This window comes from Notolepis coatsorum, assembly GCF_963971535.1.
Source record: "Notolepis coatsorum genome assembly, chromosome: 18".
NCBI classification, from domain to species: Eukaryota; Metazoa; Chordata; class Actinopteri; order Aulopiformes; family Paralepididae; genus Notolepis; species Notolepis coatsorum.
The window spans coordinates 13,076,544-13,094,083 of NC_140182.1; the positions used below are offsets into that span (position 1 = coordinate 13,076,544).

Genomic DNA, 17,540 nt, shown 5'->3' on the forward strand with positions numbered 1-17,540 from the left:
AGCCGTACTGTATTGTACCCATTCTGCAATCTGTTAAATAAAGTTTTCATTCACTCATTCATTCACTCATGTCTAACATTATTTTGCCCTCATCTATCAGGTTATTGGTATACCTCATGTCTGTATGGGGAAGGATTTTTGTATTCAGCAGCTGTCTTTTGGAACAGTCTGCCCAGTGACCTGAAAATCATAGTCAATGCTGTTAGATTCGAGTCCAGCCTGAAGACATGGCTCAAAAGGGACTATAATTAACCTAGACACTCAGCAAAAAGGCACCCGTGCATGTTTATGAGTCCGTTATGTATATAAATGGTATATGTGATGTGTTGTGATGTCATGTCTGTATGTATGATGCATGTCTAAGCATCTCATTCCCCTACCCCCCTACAAGGACCACAATGGAAATAAGCTCTGAGCTTTTTTTTGTGTTCATCCTTGGCAGTATCTCCTGACTGTGCTTTCTGTCACATGATGTTTTTATATTGTCAAATAAAGTCATTCATTAATTCGTTCACTCTAACATGTCTCCTCAGGTTGGGAGGTGGCTGGGGATCACGTCCAGAGTGGGGCGGGAGGCTCAGATAATGACTACCTCATCCTCAACATCCATGTTCCTGGCTTCAAGTGAGTACACAACTCTTCTCCCCATCTCTTGTCTTTGAGTTTGGTGATATAGCCAGGATGTCACCTCATGGTAGCTTTCTTGTCTTTAATCCTGTAAGAATATTTTACAGTATTTATTTTCCAGTACAAGTTATACTGTGATGTGAGATCTTTTTGATGTCTTTATATATTTTGTAGTAAGTTCAAATAAGTATGATTGTCATGGTGCTGCCACATTCAGATGGTCTGTTGTCATGGTGCTGCTTCATTCAGATGGTCTGTTGTCATGGTGATGGTCTGTTGTCATGGTGCTGCTTCATTCAGATGGTCTGTTGTCATGGTGCTGCTTCATTCAGATGGTCTGTTGTCATGGTGATGGTCTGTTGTCATGGTGATGGTCTGTTGTCATGGTGCTGCTTCATTCAGAATGGTCTGTTGTAGGGCTGACCCTGATTAGTCAAATAGTCGACTAATCGATCGAAAGGAGCCGTAGTTGACTGCCAACCTCTTAGTCGAATGCAAACAAATATATATATTATAATTTTTAATTTGATCATTTATCAAATATTTTTTATCATTCTTTCCAAAAGCAAAGAGGCCTAGAAGTGTGGCTAACGCTAATGGCGTGCATACCAGCGAGGCTAACTGCCTAAGAAAACACTGAAGGCACTGAAAGAGGATTTCACCCATCTAATGAACACACTAGAGTAGACAAATATCAAGATGTATCCATCAGTGGACCAATTGCATGCTTTAGCAGAGGACAAGGAGCCTTCAGTTGACTCCTTCAGACATTAACTCACTGGAGGCCAAACCCGAGATAGTCCGGGTTAACTCGCCATGCTCTGGGCGCCAAACCTGAGAAATCTCTGGTTTTAATCCATATTTCTTTTATTAGCGATATCCATACATTTTTCATCCATCCAGCCTGATGTTATCATTGGGAATGGGTCTGAGCTCGCAAAGGGCAAATACCGCCGCCTATCGTCTCCCGGATGGTATTGCACATCATTGGATTGGCTGGGACTGTCCAGGTTTTACTTCTCTGGCATGCAGTATTGTTATAACAGATGGACTGAGGACACTTGGATATACCTGTTTTGGATATATAACGTTGGATCAATAAACACAATCAATATTTGGAATGGCGATCAGGAATTGGATTAATCTTTTTGCATGACATCAGATGTGAGGTAAGGCCTTTATGTTACGAATCTTGGGGTAATCAGATGTTCCTTTCACCGCCATCGGAGCGTGTGTGTGTGTGTGTGTGTGTGAGGTTCGCGCTGACCAAAGTACGGAGAAGCGATTTTTCAGACCCCGTTTCTCTTCGTGCATGAGGACACATCTACTATCGATAATCTAGCGTTTATTTGAAAAACGATTAATAAATCAAGCGACAAATGGCACGATTTATAAGGAAATACATTTAAGCTCGATTTGCTGGAGTTTATTGAGATGAGACAGAACGCCCTAGAAATATATTGATATTCATCACGGTATAAATGGAAATGTATGTATGAAAAAATTATCTGTTTCGTGCATGTTGACTGGAAGCAACTCATTGACGATCACTGTGTTATTTAGATCTATTGCTATTATATTTGATATGTTTTAAGCACTCTCAAATAAGTCCTATCCTACATTGGATAAAGCGTTGGCACCGAAGGGCCATCAGCAGAGGGCGCTGTTGGCCCTGAATGAGTTAAGCACCCCCCACAGCCCAAATGGAATAAAAAAAAATATATATATTCTTTATTTATTTTTGCATTCAGGGGGGTAGTCGACAGCTTTGCAGGGATCTGTGATACAGAAATAGCACTATACTGAAGTTAAGTGGAGACTACAGTAGTGACATCAAGGTGTGTGTTAGGAACTGGAGACTACAGTAGTGACATCAATATAATGTAGTGTTGAAGTGTCTAAAGTTAGTGTTAAGGTGAGTGTTAAGGTCAGTGTTTGTTTAAAACATCAAAGTGTGTGTTAGGAACTGGAGACTACTGTACTTCCCAGCCTTACTCTCTTGATTCATTAATTTGTCTCTGAAGCATCCGTCTCTTTTTCTCTGGCTCTACACTCTGTTTTACATACTCAGGCTTCCCACGTCGGTATCGAGCAGTTCGGGGACAGAGTTTGGACGCGTCATCTTTGAATTTGAGTTGCTGTGCACGGCTGACTGTGAACTCTACTTCATGATGGTGAGAAGAACCTTCAAATGTATCTCTTCACGTTATTTTAGATTGTAGGAGGGGAGAATGGACACTGGGTCATAGCGTACCACACAGGGAATAGTTTGACTTGGCTTGACTTTATTTAAGGATCGGGTAAAAATGGGGCTAGTTTATAAAAAAAGAATTTACCATTGCATACCCAAAGTAATTTGCGATTTTTAAAATATTTTATACTTGCAGCACATGCATGAGTCTGGTCTCTTTTGAAAGGTAACATTCCGAAATTTGCTTACACAATAAAGGAAAACCACTTTGAGTGCTAATGGAATAATAGAGTAACAGAGGTTTGAACACACAGAAGTAAATGTTTTGTGTACTACTCACATTTATTTGTACTGGTTGCCAGATGCCTGTTTTTAAGCTCCAGCTGAGAGATAGGAGCTGGAAAACAAAATGGTTCCGTAGCCTGAAGTCTTATGTAGTACAGGTCCAAAGTTTATCAAAATCCCACGGAAAATGAGTGTTTCACAAAGGTTTTTGTAATGTGTGTACCGGTAAAAATTCTGCGTGATTATCCAAAATGGCCGTCCACTGCCATTGTGACGGCCCGATCCTTAAAGTGGTTAATTCATGCTCGCAGTATATATTGAATCTGAGCCAAATTTTACAATAACCTGACCAAATCTGTCATTTAGAAATAGATATCATATCAGGTGGCATCAAACACCTAATCAGATTCAATGCAACCCTTTTGAACCAGAGAGTTACCTGGATCTTCTTGTTATCTTTTGCAACTAAGACGGCCCCTGAGTTCCTAAGACCACCTCTCATGAATCAACTAAGACGGCCCCTGAGTTCCTAAGACCACCTCTCATGAATCAACTAAGACGGCCCCTGAGTTCCTAAGACCACCTCTCATGAATCAACTAAGACGGCCCCTTAGTTCCTAAGACCACCTCTCATGAATCATCTAAGACGGCCCCTTAGCTCCTAAGACCACCTCTCATGAATCAACTAAGACGGCCCCTGAGTTCCTAAGACCACCTCTCATGAATCAACTAAGACGGCCCCTGAGTTCCTAAGACCACCTCTCATGAATCAACTAAGACGGCCCCTTAGTTCCTAAGACCACCTCTCATGAATCATCTAAGACGGCCCCTTAGCTCCTAAGACCACCTCTCATGAATCATCTAAGACGGCCCCTTAGCTCCTAAGACCACCTCTCATGAATCATCTAAGACGGCCCCTTAGCTCCTAAGACCACCTCTCATGAATCATCTAAGACGGCCCCTTAGCTCCTAAGACCACCTCTCATGAATCATCTAAGACGGCCCCTTAGCTCCTAAGACCACCTCTCATGAATCAACTAAGACGGCCCCATAGCTCCTAAGACCACCTCTCATGAATCAACTAAGACAGCCCCTTAGCTCCTAAGACCACCTCTCATGAATCAACTAAGACGGCCCCTTAGCTCCTAAGACCACCTCTCATGAATCAACTAAGACAGCCCCTTAGCTCCTAAGACCACCTCTCATGAATCAACTAAGACAGCCCCTTAGCTCCTAAGACCACCTCTCATGAATCAACTAAGACGGCCCCTTAGCTCCTAAGACCACCTCTCATGAATCAACTAAGACAGCCCCTTAGCTCCTAAGACCACCTCTCATGAATCAACTAAGACAGCCCCTTAGCTCCTAAGACCACCTCTCATGAATCAACTAAGACAGCCCCTTAGCTCCTAAGACCACCTCCGAAATCCACTAAGACAGCCGCTGAGTTCCCAAGACCACCTCTCTGATTCATGAATCTTCTAAGCCAAGCAGCGTTCTTCCTCATGAAGAACTATAATGGTATCAGACCATGATGTCCATCTAGGTGTCTTCTAATTTGAGCTACATGCTGAGGTAATGACATCCCTGTGCTCAGGATATAAACAGGAAGAGTACGACGGTGGTGCAGTCATGGGAAGGCAGTAAGGGAAGGCAGTTCTACACACACGTCATGACCAAGAACGCCTCTGTCTCATACACCTGGGCCTTCCAGAGGACCAACCAGGCCTCTGATGTGAGTGCACGCACACACTCACTCACTCACTCACTCACTCACTCACTCACTCACTCACTCACTCACTCACTCACTCACTCACTCACTCACTCACTCACTCACTCACTCACTCACTCACTCACTCACTCACTCACTCACTCACACACTCACTCACTCACTCACTCACTCACTCACTCACTCACTCACTCACTCACTCACTCACACTCTCTCTCTCTCTCTCTCTCTCTCTCCTCTCTCTCTCTCTCTCTCTCTCTCTCTCTCTCTCTCTCTCTCTCCTCTCCTCTCCTCTCCTCTCCTCTCCTCTCCTCTCCTCTCCTCTCTCTCCTCTCTCTCTCTCTCTGTTGGGTCTTTCACACACACACACACACGCACACACCCACCCACCCACCCACAAGGATCAGTGGTGTCCTAACTATACTCAGTCCAGGGCTGTTTAATCTACCACTGATCATTTCCATCTTTTAAATTCAATCTAAAAAAAAATTGTTACTCGACAACCAAACTTGTGACCATGTATAGTCAAATAGTATTGTAGTGCACCCTTTATACCTTGTCCTTTTTTCTGTATGTATGTTTTTATGCCTCGTCTCGTAGCATGTTATGCTCCACCGCCTGCATGTTTTGTTTTTATGTTTTATGGGGGCGACTGCGGATGAAAATTAGCATCCTTGCTAAATCCGGTGTATTTACACTGCATTTATTTGTAGTGTCCAGTAATATGCTCTGTCCCGTCTAAATAAACAAATAAATAAACGGCGTATCTGTCCCGTCAGGTGCGTCGGTACGTGCACGACGTGGTGCGTATCTACTCCGTCTCCGTGAGCAACGCGGTGGACGGGGTGTCGTCGGAGTGCCGCGCCTGTGCGCTCAGCTCGGAGCCCTCCAGCTCCCTGTGTGTGCCCTGTCCACCGGGACACTACATCACCACGCACACCAGCCAGTGCACAGAGTGCCCCGCCAACACACACCTCATCCCCCACTCCACCCTGGGCCCCGACGCCTGCAGGCCCTGCGGCCCGGCCAGTAAGAACGACAAGGTGGGTCTTTTTAGGAGTCGAGAGCTTGGTCTTTCATGTGCCTCAGGACTTTATAGTCCTAGTTTCAGTGAGTATGGTAGCACCAAACATTGACATCGTATATATCAGGCTGATACTGGTGTAGCGGTGTCTGTGAATTTCCCCAATACTATGATCCGATACCGAGACATTTACTTTTTGTCATTTAGCGGACGCTTTTATCCAAAGCGACTTACAAGTTCAGTATAACACGTCCGCAGGAAGGTTACAACTCTATCAGCTGAGTAACAATGTTCATCAAACAGTGCTGAGACTTGAGTGCTACAGTGTTGAGTGTATGTTGGTATTAGGAAGAGTGCATGACGGTAAGAAGGTTAGTTTAAAAAAAAATATATATATATATATATATTTCAGATATTGATTGAGTGTGTCTTTAGTCGACCGCAAAAGATTGGTCGGGTTACGGCTATCGTAACTGTGGTGGGAAGTTCGTTCCACCATTGTGGGGCAAGGACCGAGAATAGGCGGCGGCTTCTCTTTGCTGACCCTCCCGGAGCTCGGATAGGAGTGGGTCTGAGGCGGCCGGAAGATGCAGAGCGTAGGGGTCTTGAGAGTGTGTAGTTAGAGATCATTGACCGGAGGTAGGCGGGAGCCGCTCCCTTTGCCGCACGGTATGCCAGGTCGAGGGCCTTGAAGCGGATTTGTGCAGCAATGGGGTGCAGGTGGTAGTGCATGTCCCTAAGAAGTGGGGTGACATGGGCTGACTTCGGTAGGTTTGAGATCAGGCGGGCGGCTGCGTTCTGAATGAGTTGAAGAGGCTTGGTGGCAGTGGTCGGAAGGCCAGCAAGCAGTGCGTTGCAGTGGTCGAGGCGGGAGATGACTGTTGATTGGACGAGGAGTTTGGTGGCTTCTTTTGGTCTGACGTTGCTCAGGAGGAATCTGCAGGTTCTGGTTGTTGCTGCGATGTGAGTGGAGAAGTTCAGCTGGTCGTCAAGGTTCTTGACGGTCGGGGTCGGGGACGCGGCCACAGCTACATTCTCCACTGTGATGTCGGTCAGGGGCGAGGGTTTGGCGGGCAGACATCACTCCACAATCCTCCACCCGCACCCTCAGATCTGCAGGTAGCCTGCTCCTTCAGGTCCCCAATACCCGGCTCTGCACCATGGGTGACCGAGCCTTCTGCACGGCTGCACCACGCCTGTGGAACAGCCTCCCCATCCAGCTGAGGGCACCACAGAGCCTGGACTCTTTTAAAGCGGGCCTGAAAATCGGTTCAAAAAGGCCTTTGACTGTTAGCTTTTTATTTTTATTTTCTTGTGCTGTTTTTTTTTTAAATGTTCTGTTTATACTATGTTTTTAATTAACTATGTTCTATTTTTATCTTTTTTTTATTCTGTATTTTATTTGTTTTACTAATAACTATTTTATTTCTTTAACTGTTTTAACCCTGTAGTGTAGCACTTTGGGATCCCAGCGAACAAAAAGTGCATTACAAATTCAATCTATTATTATTATTATTATTATTTAGATGAAGCAAGACATGGATATCTGAGGGATGAGAGGAGAGGAAGAGTTTAGTATCATCGGCATAGCAATAAGGCATGAGACGTGATAATGTTACCCAGAGATTTGGTGTAGAGGGAGAAGAGGAGGGGTCCAAGGACCAAGCCCTGGGGGACGCCCGTCCGCAGGGGGTGGGGGGCCGACAGGGTCCCTCTCCATGACACTTAGGAGGGTAGGAGCGGTCCTTGAGGTAGGACGACAGCCAAATCTGCACTCTGTATCGGCTGATAATGAAAGTTCATTCAGCTCAATCGGTATCGTTTGTGAAATAGGGGTATTGCTGCATCTCTAGTACTCGATGTGCCATGTTCTGACATATAGCCATGTACTTATATTTACAAAATATTTTTATTTACCATACTGAAAGTGTTCTCTCTGATCCAACATATAGCCATGTATTTATATTTACTATACTGAAAGTGTTTTGTCTGATCCAACATATAGATACGTACTTATATTTACAAAATATTTATATTTACTATACTGAAAGTGTTCTGTCTGATCCAACATATAGACACGTACTTATATTTACAAAATATTTATATTTACTATACTGAAAGTGTTCTGTCTGATCCAACATATAGACACGTACTTATATTTACAAAATATTTATATTTACTATACTGAAAGTGTTCTGTCTGATCTAACATAGGGACACATACTTATATTTACAAAATATTTATATTTACTATACTGAAAGTGTTCTGTCTGATCCAACATATAGACACGTACTTATATTTACAAAATATTTATATTTACTATACTGAAAGTGTTCTGTCTGATCCAACATATAGACACGTACTTATATTTACAAAATATTTATATTTACTATACTGAAAGTGTCGGTTGAAATGTTCTGACTGGTATTTTCAGGAGCACAGTCTGTGCTACAGTGACTGTCACTTCTTCCACACTGAGGGCAACGTGAGCCTCAGTTTTGACTTCAGCACCCTGCGGTCGGTGGGGTCACTGATGAACGGACCCAGCTTCACCTCCAAAGGAACCAAGTATTTCCACCAGTTCAACATCAGCCTCTGTGGAGGAGAGGTACTATTTACACACGGTGTTGTTGATTTATCTTTTGATTTAGGAATCTTAGGAATCAGAAATGCATTGCATGGTGCGCCTGGGTAGCCGCACAGTGGACTAAGCACTCGCCTACCACCGCAGAGACTCTGGGATCGAGTCAGCGGTACCTCCGGCTTGGTCAGTCGTCCCTACTAACACAATTGGCAGTGTTAGCGGGAGGGAACCCAATTGTCCCAAAGGGACTTTCTCTGGAGCCCAGGATTGGAACAAGCTGCCTATCCCCATCAAACAGAGCTTGAGCCTCCACAGCTTCAAGAGAAGCGTCAGGAAGTGGCTCGTGGACAGAATAGAGGAATAGCCCCCTATAGTTTGATTGGGTTTCCAATCAGTTTTTAGTTATTGTGGGGTATACAATTTTAGCGATAGGTTAGTCTTTTAATGTTTTAAATGTATGAGTTTTGTGTTATTGTCAGTTTTTAGTTATTGTGGGGTATACAATTTTAGCGATAGGTTAGTCTTATAATGTTTTAAATGTATGAGTTTTGTATTATTGTCGTGTTTTTGTTGTGGCCTAACAGCCCTGGGACCATGACGGAAATAAGGGTTTTACTCTTTCTCATGTTATCCTTTGGATCCTTGTTGTGTGTTTTTAATCCATCAATAAAATAAAATCAAATCAAGCCGGTGGGGTGTGTGTCCTGGTCGTTGTAAACTGTGACCGTTACTGGTCGGTCGGGGCGCCTGTTCAGCAGGGAGGGGATCTGGGGGAAATAGCGTGAACCTCCGCACGCGTTACGTTCCCCCAGTACTGTCGGGTGAAAAGAAGCGGCTGGCGACTCCACACTTGGAGTGGTAGGTCTACACCCTCCTCAGGCCGACAGTGGGGCAATGCGCCAGGAAGGGAGTTGGCATAATGACTAAATTGGAATGGGTGAAATATACAGAAAAGCCCACAAATAAATGGAATACATTTTTTTAAAAGGCATTGCATACAATTCCTGAAGGACTGTGGTCCACATGCACACACACACTCACTGACTGACTCACACACACACACACACACGCGCACACACACACACACACACACACACACACACACACACACACACACACACACACACACACACACACACACACACACACACACACACACACACACACACACACACACACACACACACTTGTAGAACATGCTTGCTTATAGATGGTTTCAGAGTGAATAACATTCTAAAAGGACCCAAGTTAATTTTGCAATGCTAGCTAGTGCAATAGTTGACAGGAAATACATGTGGGTCCAAACTGTTCCCTAGCAACAGAATTTCTCCGCTAACCACCAACAGAGAGAGAAGCATTATGTTTTGATCCTGTTTGGGTTGTGCCATGAATTACACATAATGACGTTTGTCAATATAAAAGACCATTTTGCAAGTCAAGACAGTTAATTGACTTGCAAGTTAACTAACTTTAGCTAACATTATCAATAGCTTTTGATGCCATAACGTTAGCTAGCTGACAATTACACTTTTAAATTGACAAAAAATATGTGTAATTCATGGTACAATTCAAACGGGTAAAAAATTATTTTAAATATGATCCCATGGTGGTCCGGCGGAAGGGGACTCACCCTTTGCTCTGTGTTTCTCAGGGTCGTGGGGCCGTCTGTACTGACAACGTGACTGACCTATCCAGTACTGACCCTCAGACAGAGAAAGGAGAGGGAGCCAATTCTGTGAAGACCTTCATCTGTCAATCAACAATAATCCCAGCCAGTGGGAGGGGCTTCCATACAGCACTCTCTTCCCAATCCATCAGCCTAGCGGACATATTTCTGGGTTAGTATGAAAATATACGGCCATACACCCTCAAATACACCTATGAGAGCATTATCTTTTTGAGTAGCCTAACCAATATGTGTCATTAATACTAGGAGCTACGGTGGAAAGTACACTAGAGGGAATCGGGGCAAAACCGGAACTGTTCCCCCAAACCTCCAAGAAAGTGCCTGATGTCAACTTCTACTATCGGTACTTTAAATACTTTAAAAAAACATAATTTTTAACTGGTTGAGCTGAACATGAAGCATGTCTAGAACAACCCTGTGCTGTGTTATTTTGGTTGGTTAGTTGGTTGCTTGCTTGCTGCTGTGTGGCATATTTGATGCATAGAAATGATGCTAGCACACCTGTTGATAAATGACTAAAGACATGCTGGGTTTCTATTGGTCAGTTCCTTGGAAGGCACCTCATCGTGTGAGTCGGGTCGGAGTGCGGTGGTCACCCTTCGCTGTGACCCAGAGAAGAGCGGCCAAGGAGACCTCACTGTACCCAGGTATTACCCTATTTCGCTGTCTTGCTACCTGTGTGATCAGTCTCCCATTCCAGTAGGGGTGGAACGATGTAAAAAAAAAAAAATCAGATTTGATAAAATTTTTGATTTTTTGATCACGATTATTCTAATTATAGACTACTGTATATACAGTATATACTAGGGATGTGTGGAGACATCATTATCTGTATATATGTAACGGATGGTATCGTGAAGCACAGTCACGAAGGGCTGGGGTGAGTAGCGGTGCCAGGATGGTATCGTGAAGGGCAGTCAAGAAGGGCTGGGGTGATTATCGGTGCTTTGGGTTAAACTCACTCTCGCATCCTCAAAAGACACATAGACACGGTACAAAGAAGTGAATTCACCTCTTGGTATAGCGGTCTGTGTTGCACGCGGCGTGGCAGACCCGTGTTCGAGTCTCCCTCGGGGCATCGAAGTTTGAGCACTTTGAGGTGACGTTGTCACAACCGTTACATATATACTGTATTAGGGATATGTGGAGACATCATTATCTGTATCTATACTGTATTAGGGATGTGTGGACACGTCATTATCTGTATCTATACTGTATTAGGGATGTGCAGAGATGTCATTATCTGCATCTGTTCAACCAACTAAATTATCTGTATCTGTTAGGGGTGTAACGGTTGACAGCAGTCCTACAGGTAGTTTTAACAGCAGGTAGTTTTTAACAGTAGTCCTACAGGTAGTTTTAACAGCAGGTAGTTTTTAACAGTAGTCCTACAGGTAGTTTTAACAGCAGGTCGTTTTTAACAGCGAACAGGTGGTGTCTCTAGGCGGATCACTGCGTCAATGGAGCTCATAACCTACCTTTTTTCCCCCCGGATAATAACGAGCATATTTGGTAATACAAATGATTTGTGTCCATCTCATTATCTGTGCTTTCACGATTCATATTTGGATTCTGGCTCATCCCTAATATATATATACTACACAACTTGGTTTAAAAAATTAAATGGATTTCAAAGTTGTGTACACTATTAAATATTTGCCTTAAACATTATGCTAAAAGCAGTGGCCATACCACCAGTTAAACTGAGAGAAAACAATGAGAAGAGAGTCGTTGATACAGTTGTAGATTACACTGTATTGAAGGTAAATGTTTTAAAAGCAGTAGCCATACCATGTTGATATAGTTGTAGATTACACTGTATTGAAGGTAAATGTTTTAAAAGCAGTAGCCATACCACCAGTTAAACCGAGAGAAAAGAATGAGACCAATGGAAGAGAATTGTTGATACAGTTGTAGATTACACTGTATTGAAGGTAAATATTTTCTGTTTTGAGATTGTTACACCCCTGGTTTTGCAACATAACACAGAAGCTGTATCTGTCCATGCAGTGGTGTACTAGTGACAGTCTTATGTTTTGCTGTTGTAGTCTGTGTCCTGCAGGAACCTGCGATGGCTGCACCTTTCACTTCCTGTGGGAGAGTTCAGCGGCCTGTCCTACGTGCTCCGAGAGAGACTACCATCAGATAGAGGGAGCCTGCAGGGGAGGAAGACAGGTGTGTGTGTTTCGTCTCCCATCCCCCAATTTAGTCGTTATGCCAATTCCCCCCCTGGTCATTGCACTGCCCTACGGTCGGTCTAGGGGAGGGTGTAGACTACCACATGCTGCCCTACTGTCGGTCTGGGGAGGGTGTAGACTACCACATGCTGCCCTACTGTCGGTCTGGGGGAGGGTGTAGACTACCACATGCTGCCCTACTGTCGGTCTGGGGGAGGGTGTAGACTACCACATGCTGCCCTACTGTCGGTCTGGGGGAGGGTGTAGACTACCACATGCTGCCCTACTGTCGGTCTGGGGAGGATGTAGACTACCACATGCTGCCCTACTGTCGGTCTGGGGAGGATGTAGACTACCACATGCTGCCCTACTGTCCGTCTAGGGGAGGGTGTAGACTACCACATGCTGCCCTACTGTCGGTCTGGGGAGGATGTAGACTACCACATGCTGCCCTACTGTCGGTCTGGGGGAGGGTGTAGACTACCACATGCTGCCCTACTGTCGGTCTGGGGAGGATGTAGACTACCACATGCTGCCCTACTGTCCGTCTAGGGGAGGGTGTAGACTACCACATGCTGCCCTACTGTCGGTCTGGGGAGGGTGTAGAGTAGACTACCACATGCTGCTCTACTGTCGGTCTGGGGAGGGTGTAGACTACCACATGCTGCCCTACTGTCTGTCTGGGGAGGGTGTGTAGACTACCACATGCTGCCCTACTGTCGGTATGGGGAGGGTGTAGACTACCACATGCTGCCCTACTGTCAGTCTGGGGAGGGTGTAGACTACCACATGCTGCCCTACTGTCGGTCTGGGGAGGGTGTAGAGTAGACTACCACATGCTGCCCTACTGTCGGTCTGGGGAGGGTGTAGACTACCACATGCTGCCCTACTGTCGGTCTGGGGAGGGTGTAGACTACCACATGCTGCCCTACTGTCGGTCTGGGGAGGGTGTAGACTACCACATGCTGCCCTACTGTCCGTCTAGGGGAGGGTGTAGACTACCACATGCTGCTCTACTGTCGGTCTGGGGAGGGTGTAGACTACCACATGCTGCCCTACTGTCGGTCTGGGGAGGGTGTAGACTACCACATGCTGCCCTACTGTTGGTCTGGGGAGGGTGTAGAGTAGACTACCACATGCTGCCCTACTGTCGGTCTGGGGAGGGTGTAGACTACCACATGCTGCCCTACTGTCGGTCTGGGGAGGGTGTAGACTACCACATGCTGCCCTACTGTCGGTCTGGGGAGGGTGTAGACTACCACATGCTGCCCTACTGTCCGTCTAGGGGAGGGTGTAGACTACCACATGCTGCTCTACTGTCGGTCTGGGGAGGGTGTAGACTACCACATGCTGCCCTACTGTCGGTCTGGGGAGGGTGTAGACTACCACATGCTGCTCTACTGTCGGTCTGGGGAGGGTGTAGACTACCACACGCTGCCCTACTGTCGGTCTGGGGAGGGTGTAGACCACCACATGCTGCCCTACTGTTGGTCTGGGGAGGATGTAGACTACCACATGCTGCCCTACTGTTGGTCTGGGGAGTGTGTAGACCAGGGGTTCCCAAACTTTTCAGGCCAGGACCCAGAAAATAAGGCGTCAGAGAGCCGCGGCCCAATGCACATCGTCAGGCTTTTTTCTTTCTTCTTTTTAAGCCAAATATCACTTCAATCCTATTAAGTTAGTTCAAGTTAGTTATTCATTTATATGTGCTATTTATGAGAGGGCTAACTTGTTGCAAAATAATAATGATAATAATAATAGCCTCATTAAAATACTATTGTTGCTTCGGTTGTTTTCAGCGTTTTATGTGCATAATCTGTTATTTAGTTTGAAATGTTCGTTGAAATAAGTAGATTTTTCGTTTTTGTTTATTTATTAAGTTAATATAAAACCATATAGTCACATTTTAGAATACAATAGAATAGAATTTTAGAATACAACTAGAAACACTGTCCTGGCCTGCTTCTAAGTTCAGTGGCCTGACAATTTTTTTAATTATTTAAAAAAAAAAATTAAATCATCTCGCGGCCCACCCGTGGCTGCTCGCGGCCCACCTTTGGGTCGCGACCCCGACTTTGGGAACCACTGGTGTAGACTACCACATGCTGCCCCACTGTTGGTCTGGGGAGGGTGTGTAGACTACCACATGCTGCCCTATTACAGGTACTGCTGTTGGGAATTAACCTGGGTCTCTGCGGTGGTAGGCGAGTGCTTAGAACTCTACACTACCCAGATGCCCCTTGGTGTATCTTCTTGACCCTTGATTCGTTCCTACATGTGTGACTGTTCCTACATGTCTGTCCCATGTGTCTTCAGGACATGCTGTACATGTGGACTGAACCAAAAGTGTGTATGGGAGGGGTGGCCTTGCCTAAGAAGAGAATGTTGCACTGTGACAGCATGGACCTCTGGATCCGTCTGGGGACGGGGGCTGGTGCCTTTACAGCAGTGCTCCTCATCTGCCTCACCTGCTACTTCTGGAAGAAGAACAAGAGGTACGATACAAGAGAGACAACTTTATGTGTTCCTCCTTTCCTTTCCTTTCCTTTTCTTCCTTCCTTCCTTCCGTCCGTCCGTCCTTCCTTCCTTCCTTCCTTCCTTCCTTCCTTCCTTCCTTCCTTCCTTCCTTCCTTCCTTCCTTCCTTCCTTCCTCCCTCCCTCACTCCCATCCTCCCACTCGGCATACAGTATGTCCTAATTCAGTGGTTCTCAAACTTTTTACACCAAGTACCACCATATGACCGGCGTTAAAATACAGTCTATTCAGCTATGCACAGTTCACGCAGGAGGCAAATGTATTCCTAATACCATTATTTATTGTTAACTTTTGTCAGACACAGCCACAATGTACAAAGGGATAGCACTAGAACTAGCAAACGCTTCCACACAACTCATACAATGCAAGGGGCATTGAGAACATAATAACTAACATTCTCACATAGCAAGTGAGAAAATTAAGAACAACTGTATTTCAGCAAATGTACTTAATTCTCTCTCTCTCTCTCTCTCTCTCACTCTCTCTCTCTCTCTCTCTCTCTCTCTCTCCCTCTCTCACACAGCAAGCAATTGTCCGTCATTCTCTCTCACACACACACACACACACACACACGCACACACACACACAATTATTTTGTTACAAAAACTTAATTTCCTGCATTCTGGTGCAGGAATTTTTGAAATTTTACCCTTTAAATGCCAGTGTTTGTGATGGGCATTACAAATTATTGAAAAAAAAAAAAGAAAACACATATTCAATACATTTTTGAATGTTTACCCTTTAAATGCCAGTTTGTGTGATGGCATCACAAATTATTGTTAAAAAAAACACAAAGTAAAATATTTACAATATATCAAATGCAAAGTACATTTTTCTGGGGGGGATTATTACAGGCTAGGCATGTGTCAATGATTAGCAGCAACACATATTTTGATGGATTTTTTTGTAATGTCAGATTTAACACCAACTCTTTTCAGAAAAGTGGGAGTATTTCATTTTTTATCTGACATTACAAGAAATCTAAAAATAAATGGTTATGATCAAGGCTGAAGTTGAATTAAAGATTTATGACTGTTTAGACTGCAGACTCTGTCACAGTGATCTCCTGGTTGTTCCCCACTTAGATTATCTAACTATCGCGCTGCCGCAACCAGAAAACACTGGCCTGGCCTGCTTCTAAGTTCAGTGGCCTGACTGCAAAAAAAAAAAAAAAAAAAAAAAATTAAATTTATTTTTGCTTTTTTGGAAATGTTTTCAAGTACCACCAGCAGTACCACCAAGTACCACTAGTGGTACGCGTACCACAGTTTGAGAACCACTGTCCTAATTGTTTCTGTCCTCTCTCTACCAGGCTGGAATATAAGTACTCTCGGCTGGTGATAACAGCCAATAAGGACTGTGAGATGCCCGGCGCGGACAGCTGTGCTGTGATGGAGGATGACGAGAACGAGGGGGAGATGGAGGATGAAGTGGTCTACACTAAGCCTTCTCTGCTGGGCAAACTCAAAGCCATAGCGTCCAAGGTGAGAGTCAGCCGTGGGGTGTTCCAGGGGGGATGGTCCAGGGGGGTGTTCCAGGGGGGGTGTTCCAGGGGGGATGGTCCAGGGGAGATGGTCCAGGGGGGATGGTCCAGGGGAGATGGTCCAGGGGGGATGGTCCAGGGGAGATGGTCCAGGGGGGATGGTCCAGGGGGGATGTTCCAGGGGGGTGTTCCAGGGGGGGTGTTCCAGGGGGGGTGTTCCAGGGGGGGTGTTCCAGGGGGGATGGTCCAGGGGGGGTGTTCCAGGGGAGATGGTCCAGGGGGGGGTGTTCCAGGGGGTTTAATTTTTTTTTTATATTTATCTTAGTTGATTTTATTTATTTTGAAGGTATTTTATTAGGTTTTGAGGGGTATATTTTTTTATTTAATTGTCTTTTATTTTTTATTTTAATTTTTTTTACTGTATTTTATCTCCCTATGTTTTCCTCCCCCCTGTGTGGTGGGCACACCCTCGCTTTACCCACAGGCTCTGCCATGTGCATGTTGTATCATGTACTCATACACCTACACACATCCAGGCATATTACTCATCTAAAGGACCGCAATGGAAATAAGCTGTAAGCTTTCTTGCATTTTTATCCTTTTGATAATGGTGGGCCTCTGTATATATGTTCATTATCAATAAAGAGCTCTATCTATAACTGCAGGAAAGCAGTTATGTGGCTTTGTTAGTATGATGTGATGATGTGAGAGACAGTCTTACTTTTTAACTTTAAGCGAAATCCCCACACAGGGTTTCCATTACGGGAAGGAAGGAGAGGAACAGAGGCTTTTGTATCACAAAAGAATACCAATTTATTTAACTCTCACTGTAAAAACATACAACAAAGAGCTGACCATAACAAAAGAGGTGATTATTCTGTTTGAGGAAAAAGTGATCACAGCGGAACGTTAAATCAAAAACACTAGACTGAACTTATAAGTTTTAACTATAAAAACTCACACACACACACCCTCACACAGAGAGAGGGAGAGAGAATAAATACATTGGTGTTGCCTTCATATTTGGACCAATATCACCCTGCAACACACACACACACACAAATATTTGTGAACTTTGACTGCTGTTTTGACAGGGTTAGGGTCTTTACTCTTGGCTACATTTGAAGAAAAACGCAACATTAATGAATACGTTCTGTATTCATATTCATCTATTTATGGCGTGATATCAATCTCGTACCGGTACCGGACCGCTCGGG

General features: G+C 44.7%; 2 protein-coding genes across 2 annotated transcripts in view; one reads left to right on the forward strand and one right to left on the reverse strand.

Annotated features, from left to right (window-relative positions):
* Nucleotides 1–17,540, reverse strand: part of LOC311245231 (uncharacterized protein) — a 459,760-nt gene that overhangs the window by 312,514 nt on the left and 129,706 nt on the right. The window lies entirely within an intron of this gene.
* The window catches only part of LOC311245472 (endosome/lysosome-associated apoptosis and autophagy regulator family member 2-like), a 51,951-nt gene that overhangs the window by 32,680 nt on the left and 1,731 nt on the right, over nucleotides 1–17,540 (forward strand). Inside the window, exons 11-21 of the mRNA XM_084335315.1 lie at nucleotides 534–624; nucleotides 2,699–2,801; nucleotides 4,701–4,838; nucleotides 5,612–5,875; nucleotides 8,291–8,464; nucleotides 10,092–10,278; nucleotides 10,374–10,470; nucleotides 10,673–10,774; nucleotides 12,176–12,302; nucleotides 14,621–14,799; nucleotides 16,153–16,324. Of these exons, the coding sequence (XP_084191441.1) occupies nucleotides 534–624; nucleotides 2,699–2,801; nucleotides 4,701–4,838; nucleotides 5,612–5,875; nucleotides 8,291–8,464; nucleotides 10,092–10,278; nucleotides 10,374–10,470; nucleotides 10,673–10,774; nucleotides 12,176–12,302; nucleotides 14,621–14,799; nucleotides 16,153–16,324 (1,634 nt within the window). The remainder of the gene's footprint in view (nucleotides 1–533; nucleotides 625–2,698; nucleotides 2,802–4,700; nucleotides 4,839–5,611; nucleotides 5,876–8,290; nucleotides 8,465–10,091; nucleotides 10,279–10,373; nucleotides 10,471–10,672; nucleotides 10,775–12,175; nucleotides 12,303–14,620; nucleotides 14,800–16,152; nucleotides 16,325–17,540) is intronic.